The sequence below is a fragment of the Helianthus annuus genome, chromosome 3, assembly GCF_002127325.2.
Source record: "Helianthus annuus cultivar XRQ/B chromosome 3, HanXRQr2.0-SUNRISE, whole genome shotgun sequence".
In the NCBI taxonomy this organism is placed as follows: Eukaryota; Viridiplantae; Streptophyta; class Magnoliopsida; order Asterales; family Asteraceae; genus Helianthus; species Helianthus annuus.
Window position 1 is genome coordinate 54,659,421 of NC_035435.2, and position 10,021 is coordinate 54,669,441.

Consider the following 10,021-nt stretch of genomic DNA (forward strand, 5'->3'; position numbering starts at 1 on the left):
TTGTTGTTGTTGTATCCCACTAACATTTTGCATTACATGCATTTGACCTTGCATATACCCAACTTCTCCTTGATCTCCTTCACCACCATAACCGAACCCGTCTTCATCAAAACCCTCGAACTCCTTATATCCTTCATCATACCCATCTACTTGAATCCCTGAAGATTGCCCAAACGGAAAAGTCGAGTATTGGAAACCCGACTGGTTCGATGGTCGAAATGATGAAGCATGAATAATCGTTGAATTTGGTCCTATGGTATGACCTGAATATGATGGACCCGCACCAGGGAAAAAATGGGATAAAGGTGGTATAGTAGTGGAAGGGTTAAACGTGATGGTTGGTTCTTCTTGGGTAGTAATGGGTTGTGTAGTGTTGGTTGATGTAACATTTTGGATTATAATGGGTTCGGTAGTGTTTGGTGGAAAGGTGGTGTTTCGTGACGGTTGAGTAGATGATGGTGTAAAAGATTGAGCCGGTTCACCCGTAGTGGGTGGTGGTGGTGGTGGATCTCTATCCATGTATCGAAGTGGTGTAATCGGTGTAATTGGTGTTGTTGGTGAACTGCTGATTGTGTTTTCCCTTAACAAAATTCTGTTTGCTCGCAAAGTTTGTTCAATTTCCGGATCAAATGCCAATGGTGAAAGCTTGTGAGAGCTTCTAGTACGCATGCACCTATAAATACCTGCACACTAACACACCCAGCGTAAACCAGAAAAATAACAAACTTAAGAAAAGCAAAAATAACACACGTTGCGCACTACTCCCCGGCAGCGGCGCGAAAATTTGACGTGATGTCGTGGTCACAATCAAATTTAATCCCAATAACAACTATATAGACAGTGGCAAGTGGGTATCGAACACAGGGAGTTTGTGGAATATGTGTTATTTGAAGGTTTATCTAATTTAACTAAATTAATCTAATTGCAATAGAAATAAAATTCGAGAGTTGGTTTGATTGGATTGGTTTTTAAGACTAAGAATACTAATTAATTTGTGAAATGAACATTGAGTTTGTAAACAATTTGGAGACGAATGACCATCCTAAGTTTCCGGTTTGCTTCAACAATTGTGCTATCATCCACTAGAAAGAACTACATAGACATAGTTCATGCATAATTACTTATTGTGATAAAAGGGAACTAAGTACTCAGATTCCTAGAACGTGAGGTTGTTACCCGATGACCAATCAACCCATACCCAATCCTAATTTTACCCATGATATCTCGATTGCCAACGGCACCAAGAACGTATGGTTTCAAACTAGAATATCATAAGAATCAACACTTTACAAATAAGCAATCACACACCATGATAAACAAGACATAGATAGAGTTTACCATTCTAGAAATTATGGAATCAAAACATAATTGTCTCATGCAAACCTTTAACCTAGGATGACCATAAAGAACCTAGCCACTCATGGCTTGGACAAACATTGTAGCAAAATAGTAGGAAATTGTTGTTTACAAGAATCACCAACATAACTAATGAAAACTAGATGATTAGATAGTTCCAAGATGATGTTCTTTACTCCCAAGTGCATCTCAAATACTTCCCAACTCGTTCTAGCCAAGTAGTAACCGAAATTGCATGATTAGACATCAGAAATCTCCATAAAATGGCCATTAAATGCGAAAGTTACAAATTGAGATCAGTCGGAGCCGTAACCTACGGCTCCCAGCCGTAGGTTACGGCAGTCAGCAAGTCAATATATCAGCATAGGGCCGTAACCTACGGCTGCCTGCCGTAGGTTACGACAATCAATGAAGTCTTACGGCCAATTGCTCCTGTTTTACGGCTGTTCACTTGGACAAACACATGGGAGCCGTAACCTACGGCCACCAGCCGTAGGTTACGGTGCTGACTTGAGTCCTTCCTTGTTTTCTTGTTACTTCTAAAAGAAATCCAAACTTGTTTCCGCCACTTGCACTTTCCATCCAATCATCATAAAATCCACATCTTGAGCACTTTAACACCTGCATCATCACACATATAGTGGTTACCAAGTTCAAGCAATTAACCGAAATAAGTATAGAATGTGCGATGTATTAAACCTTTTAAGGGTTGTCCTACGGACCACCCGTCATGCATCAACATGCAACCCAAGCCTTGACGCGAGGCGTCACAGTATACCACAAAATCGTCAATACCTTTCGGTAGTGCTAAGATTGGCGCATTAGAAAGCTTATCTTTCGATAGCTGAAACGCTTCTTCCTGTTTGATTCCCCAATCAAACTTCTTATCTTTCTGCGTGAGGAGTGTCAGTGGTTGAGCGATTTTTGAAAAATCCTCAATGAACCTTCTATAGTAGCCAACCAAACCCAAGAATTGTCGAATCTCGGTTGGCGTCTTTGGGGTCTCCCAATTCTTGATCGCTTCGATCTTGGCAGGGTCCACATGAATCCCATCTCCATTCACCACATGTCCAAGGAATTGGACTTCACGTAGCCAAAACTCGCACTTAGAGAATTTGGCATACAACCGTTCCTTTTTCAGCAGCTCCAAAATAGCTCTTAGATGCTGTTCGTGCTCAGCCTTTGTCTTTGAACAAATCAAAATATCATCGATAAACACAATCATAAACTTGTCGAGATACGGCTTGCAAACTCTATTCATCAGGTCCATGAAAACTGCAGGTGCGTTTGTCAACCCAAACGGCATAACTAGGAACTCGTAATGTCCGTAACGAGTTCTGAAGGTTGTCTTCGGGATACTTTCCTCTTGTATCCTTAACTGATGGTAACCAGATCGCAAATCGATCTTTGAATAAAAGCTTGAACCTTGCAGTTGGTCAAATAAATCATCGATCCTTGGCAGAGGATACCTATTGTTGATCGTCAGCTTATTCAACTGCCGGTAGTCAATGCACATACGGAAACTACCGTCTTTCTTTTTGACAAACAGGACCGGAGCTCCCCAAGGAGAGAAGCTTGGTCTGATGAATCCCTTGTCTAACAACTCTTGAAGTTGTGTCGACAATTCCTGCATCTCTGACGGTGCAAGTCTATAAGGTGCCCTAGCTACAGGCGCGGCGCCTGAAACTAAGTCAATACGGAACTCCACTTGCCTTTGTGGTGGCAATCCTGGCAAGTCCTCCGGGAAGACTTCCGGATATTCCCTCACGACAGGGATGTCTTCGATCTTTGGTTCTGCAGCTTTCTTATCCACGATGTGTGCCAGGAAGGCAACACATCCTTTTCGTAAACACTTTCGGGCTTTCAGGCAGCTGATGATTCTTAAAGGTGTATCTCGCTTCTCCCCATGAACCACAATTGTCTCACCATCTTCGGTTGGGATGCGAACAACGTTTTCGTGACAAACTATCTCAGCCTTGTTGCTTGATAACCAATCCATTCCTACTACCACGTCGCAGCTCCCCAGCTGGACTGGTAGTAGATCCAAAGCAAACTCACGCTCTCCCAACTCGATTACACAACCTCTGACCACTTCATTGGATTCTACTAACTTTCCATTAGCCAATTCGATTGAGTAGGGGATATCTAATTTACTAGCGGCTAAACCAAGCATATTCTTAAACTCTAACGATACGAAGCTATAATCGGCACCAGTATAAAATAGAACGGATGCAAAGCATTGGTTTACAGGGAACGTACCAGTAACGACATTGGGATCCTGACGCGCTTCCCTCCCTTCGACATTGAAAACCCTCCACGCGCTTGATTCAATTCTGGGCAGTTCCGCTTATAGTGCCCAATGTCACCACAGTTAAAACAACCTGGTCTTTGCCCGTTTCCACCTCCATTTCCAGCTTGGTTGTTGTTGTTTCGGTTCGCATTACCAGTACCAACCTGATTTGCGTTGTTGCCACGATTCCCATTTCCTCCATTGTTCCCCTGTGGGCGATTCCCAATACTACCATGATTATTGTTTCTGTTCCCAAATCCTCCTTGGCCTCCCCGGCCAATAGTGGCCCAACATGAATCCTTCGAGTGGCCAGCCTTCCCACATGCTTCAAATACTTTTGAACCACACCGGCCAGAATGGTGACACTGGCAGGTGTTGCACTTGAGATGTGTACCCATATATCCCTTTCCTTTCCTTCCACCACCGGCTGCAACCTGGACTGGTGCGCTTGGTTCTCCTTTCTTAGCAACCCCACTAGTGCCTTATTTGAAGTTCGAGAACTTTCGTTTGTTACCCCCGGTTGACTCGACGTGAGTCTCCTTCTTCTTTGGCTCATCATCAGAAAACTTGTGTAGGCGGATAGCCTCCTCCGTAAGAGCCACGCTCAGATCAATTGCCTCAGTAATTGTTGCCAGCTTTGAAGAAGTCACCATACTTATGATTTGAGGAGCTAAACCCCAAATGAAGCGCTCAATCCGCTTGAATTCTGGTGTGACCATATAAGGTACCACATGTGACAGATCGTGAAACCTTTGAACATACTCTACGATTTTCGGACCTTCCATCTTCAAATGCCAAAACTCAGTTTCCAACCTTTGAATTTCAGCGTGAGAGCAATACTTTCTACGCATGAGCTCTTTCAGCTTGTTCCATGTCATTGCGTAGGCTGCGGCTTCACCAAGGGTTTGAACTTGTAAATTCCACCATGACAGGGCTCCGTCCAAGAATAGCCCAGAAATGTAAGTAACTTGCTAGTCTGGAGCGCATTTGCTCATGCGGAGAACTGACTCTGTCTTCTCAGCCCATCGAACAAAAGCAACAGCACCTCCGGTGCCATCAAAGTTGACAGGCTTGCAGTCTAGGAACTGCTTGTAGGTGCACCCTGCACATTCGTTACAATATATGAATGGTATTAGCAAACTTGCTAGAGATATCCAAGGTATCATGGTATGACTTTATGACTTAGTATTACCATGAGGCGGATTGTTGTTGCCGGTATTGCCGGAATTACTTCCGCTAGTTCCTCCTTGAGAGGCGGTGTACTGTGCGATGGCGGCCGCGATGACCTGTTGAAGCTCTGCCTCGTTGGTAGGCATGCGTGTTTGACGTCTCGGTGGCATCTTCTAAAAGATGTGTTCACGATAGTAGTAATACATAACATCTCATGTTATAAATAAACCAAACACATAACATCCCATGTTATAAATAAATCAACCACATAACATCTCATGTTATAGAACATAAATAATCAATCAAACATCACAAGGGATGAGAATACCGCGATTGAATTGCCATAAATCGAGACCACATGGTAAAGTGTACAAGTACATAACTGTAACATACAACATCAACGACTAAGGGCTACATCACCCCAGTCCGAAATATCAAATCAATGTCAACAATATCCCATATACATAACAACAAAAGTCGGGATCAATATGCAGTCTCCAAAAAGCTGTGCAGTCTATGCAATCGCAGTCTTCTCAACAAAAGTCCACCCGTGCTGTACAAAAAAGCCCTACGCTGATGGCGGTGGAGGAGGGGGAAAATGAGAATAGAACAAACGTCACATGTGGAGCCAATCCTCCTCCATGGCTCAGTGAGAACGCAACAAGAAAGCTATCTGCTGCTCCTGAGTCCAAAAACGTGCAGCAGAGTCTGGTGATAATGGTTGAGGGGGATACGATATCGCAGGATGATGAGGACACTGACATGGGGGTCGCTGAGCTCTCTCGAGCTCCTGCACGCGACGAGTAAGTGCCTCCTGCTGGATCATGAATGACCTGAGAATGTCCTCTACAGAATAACCCACGTGAAAAGGATAATAGAGATTGGATGGTGGCATGATATGTGGTGATGTCTAAAGAAAAGGCTCACTAGCTGGAGTAAAAGGTGCCACAGTATGAGGAGGGATCTGTGGTGCGAACTGATCTCCTCCAGTCAGAAAAGGTGCATGGCCGAAAGGCTGACGAGAAGAGCCCTCTCCAGGACGTGGCGGAGGGATCTCCTGGAGAAATGTGATAGGCAGATCAGCGCGATGCGCATCAGCAGTGTGTGTGGGGAACAGGGGTGCATCAAAAGGAGCTGAAGCTGGTGCTGAAACAAGTGTAACTGGTACCACAAAAGGTGGAAAATCATCATCGTCCTCTATCCACCCATTCCGGGTGTGCGCATACTGAGGGTTGACATGAGTCGCAAAGAGTGCATGGTCGGGCTCTAAAGGAACCGGGTCAGGAAAAGGAGCAACAACAACAGGCTCAGCGGGTATATCAGCAATGTGAGGGGCATCAATATGAGCATCAGCAACAACATGATCATCCTCCAACAGTAGAGCAACAATCGGATGATCATCGACAGGTACATCCGCGATCAAAGGATCAACAATGGGTACATCAGCATGAATAGGGTCATGCTCGAATACAGGGTCTGGAGAAACTACTGGCTCGGGGGCCACAACAGGCTCCGGGTCGTCAAACTCCATCTCGAAATCTGCGGGGTCAGCAAACGCAGGGTCAACAGGATTAACTGGGTCCTCCATGGGCTGATCTAGATGCAAAAACTCAATGTCCTGGTCTGGATCGAACCCAGGTGGGAAGACGGGGTCAGAATCCTCATCAATGTCATGATCAATAGCAAAACTCGGGGTAGGGGCAGGTGCAGCAGATGACGCCCTATCAGGGTCTGTATCATGCGAGTAGTGCTGCACTCCCTGTACACGTGATGGTGCAGATGCCACAGACTCAAAGGAGTCTGGGACAGTTGAATGGATGGGTGATTCCTCTGCAGGAGCATCTGCGAGTAGTAAGAGATCGCCAGCAGCTATGTGGGCCTCGCCCTCAAAGTCATCCTCTAGTGGATCCTCGTCAAACAAGTCGACGTCGTCGTCAGCGACTACGTCAAGGGGCATGTCAACAATAGGGTACGCGGCAAGGGGTACAGGGGCAGGGATCACCACGAGTGGCAAGTCCCCGACGATAGGGCCATCAGCGGGCTCAGCAACGACATCGGGCAGCGCGGATGGCTGAAAATCATCATCATCCGTGCTGGTGGTGTCCGAAGTGTGCACCTCGTGCTCTGATGACACTCTGTCGTCCGACACTATGGGCATAGGGTCTGTGGTGTCCGATTCTCCGGTGCCGGATGAAGGCATGTCGTCTGTAACACAACACACATATGCACAAATAATCAATCATATAGTCAAATAAGCACATTAGTCACCAATAAGCAATCAAATAGTTCTCCTAGTACCACTAGCCTCCCAGACTGACTCCCTAGTCCCACTAGTCAACTCTCCCAGCCTCCCAGACTGACTCCCTAGTCCCACTAGACAATTCTCCCAGCCTCCCAGACTGACTCCCTAGTCCCACTAAAAAATCAACAAAAATGTTGAGCGAGTTCATGTGTAGTGAGTAAGTAAAACCTTTGTAAGTATAAAAACCCTGGTATGTAGCAAATAAGGAAATAAAGAGATCACCAATGGTTTGCAAGGCCATTGATATGTGTGATGTGCAGTAGGAAGACTCAAACCTAGCATATTTTACGTTGGGCACAAAGTCACCCCGAGGTCCGTTCTGCTGGGCCTGGGGCTGGGCTCGCTACACCCAGATAGATCTACCGCTACTGTCCCTCGGTCCTACTCTGAGGATTAATGGCCTTCAGTTCACGCCTACCCACTCACATGATCTAAGTAGTAACCCTCCTTACGCTAACCATACCATGTAAAAAGTACTTGTAATCATAGTAACATGTATTTCACCCCCGCAGTTTAGAAAATTGAAAACAGTTAAGAGAAAAGGGGGACATGAACTCACCAAAGTGCGTCTCTAAAAAGTATCTCCCAGAAAATCTGTTGTGCGACGACCTACACGTACTAACTTCTATTAGACGGACGGTCGTGCCTTAGTTTAAGGTTTAAGCTTTTGGGAAATAATTAGACAACTATTCCGTGTTTACACTTCGTAATTATTTGGTTAATACATTCCTTCCCAAGGATGGGGGTTTTAATACATGTGCGTTCGTAAAATTTCGAAATATATTATTAAGTCTCACTTAAAATATATTTTAATTCTATCTCCAATATATAAATATTTTTCCCAAAAATATTATATTTTATTCCATATAATTTTACCCAAATAACACTTGTCAAAATACACACTTATGAGTATTTTCTAAAAATGCGTAAGTTACGTTGTAAGGTTCGGGTGGTATTAATAATACCGTTGTAACTTAAATATTTATTGAAGGCGTTCGTATTCTTTGGAGCCGTGAATATTCAGTAATATTATTTTTACCCTAAAAATAATATTTAGACAGTTCACAAAATAATCATAAAAATCTCACAAGTGTTGTTATGGAAAATATATACTAAATATATATTTATCAAGTTTTATTTGTGAAAAATCCCACCTCCGACACTTGGAAGTTTCGTAATAAAAACATGGCGAAATTTATTTGGGTAAAATAAGTTAAAAATACATTCATAACACTTGTGATAAAAATATTCCCAAGTGTTAGATTTTTGGAAAAAATTCGCCAGAGTTTCCCCTGTAACTGGAGGTGGCCACGCTTTTAAAGCGTATCATTTTCTTTTGAAATTCAAACAACAATTTTCTCAATCAACAACAAACAATATTCCAATATCATACTAGTTCAAAAATATCACAAATACATGAACTTATGGGTTGTGTAAAATATGTAGTAACCTTCCCCATATTTTTAGTAGACCTTTTTATAAATAAACTCGGTTTCTTGCGAATCTTGTTTTTAAAGAAGATATGTCTTTACAACTTCTTGTCAAAAATTACAAAAATAATTCTTGGTTAAAACTTTTTGTTACACAAGTGTCTACACACTTGTGTGTTCACGAAAATCACCTTTATTTAGGAAAGATCCGTCTTTTTTAAAATATGATTTCATCTTACACTTGGTTCTTCGAAAATACCACTTGTAGATCTTTAGATCTACTAGTTTAGAACTCCATTTCATAAGAAAAATTGTTTTTACACAAGTTCATGTTTATGTTTGAAAGGGTTCGTCATCTAATAACTTTACGACTCACATAAGGCTAGTTCATGTTTTGTGAACATGATCTAGCGGGGTTTGATGACGATCCATTCCCATACTAGCAATCAACAACCATAAATAATCATAACAAAACTAGTTTTATAAGTTTTACACTAATATTCATCTATTATCCACCTTGTTCATCTTCTTTAGTAGACTTTTAATTTTGTTCTTACATGATCATGAATTTCAACCGACAAAACTCTTATTAACCACTTTAGAATAGATTAAGAAGGTGTTTAGAGTCACTTACTACTAGCTCGAGGCTAGGGAAGAAATTAGTCGAAAAACGGGTGGTTTAAAGCGTTGTTGAGAAGTCCTTGGCAATCCGCAAGCACCGGGCTTCCTCGTATGAGATCCTTCACCTTTGTATTGTATGTAAAATGCAAGATGGAAATTGGAAAGTGGATGGGTGTGTGGCTTGGTGGTCGGCCGTGAGTAGCCAAGGGGGGGAAAGAAATCAATTTTTTTAGCAAAGTGTTGATGTAATGGATTTGTGATCTTCCATGTTGTTGAGACAACAAAATATAGACCGAGGATAGTAGCAAGGGTGGTTAGGCAGAAGGGTTAAAGGGTTTAACCTTACCTAACGCAGGTCGTGCCCCCCCCCACTTTGCAAGACGTGGAAGGAGGTTCACTAGTTTATGTTTCTTGTTTGAAGATCCAATTCTTAAATATCATTGCAAGACGTGGAAGGAGGTTCACTAGTTTATGACTTGTTCACTGTTCCCGTGTTACTTAACTCCATCTCCTCAGCTTTTTCAAGCGTTGAACCTTTTAACCTTTTAGGTGTTTACATACTTGGTCATTTTATTTGGTCTTGGGCTACCCCCGTCATCAGCCCCCCAAGTCAGAGGTTTTTGGGAGTAGATCAAAGACTTCTGACTTTCTTAAGCATCTGTTTTATTCCCTGAAGGTTTCAAGGGTTCAAAGTTTGAAGGATTGGAAGGTTGTCGGCAGTTAATGTTTGAATTTTGAAAATCTGACAACTGATTTGATTGACGTGTAGCAGTTCCTAGGGTGGCGGTTTTGCAGGGTGTATTTTTTACATTATTGCCCCTATATTAACTTGTTTATATTTTTCTTATTTAC

General features: G+C 42.8%; 1 protein-coding gene across 1 annotated transcript; it reads right to left on the reverse strand.

Moving 5' to 3' along the window:
• Positions 1-5,726: 5,726 nt before the first annotated feature.
• LOC110931595 lies at positions 5,727-7,016 on the reverse strand. The gene has a single exon (XM_022174981.1). It carries the CDS (start codon positions 7,014-7,016, stop codon positions 5,727-5,729), a length of 1,290 nt encoding a protein of 429 aa, XP_022030673.1.
• Positions 7,017-10,021: the final 3,005 nt, after the last annotated feature.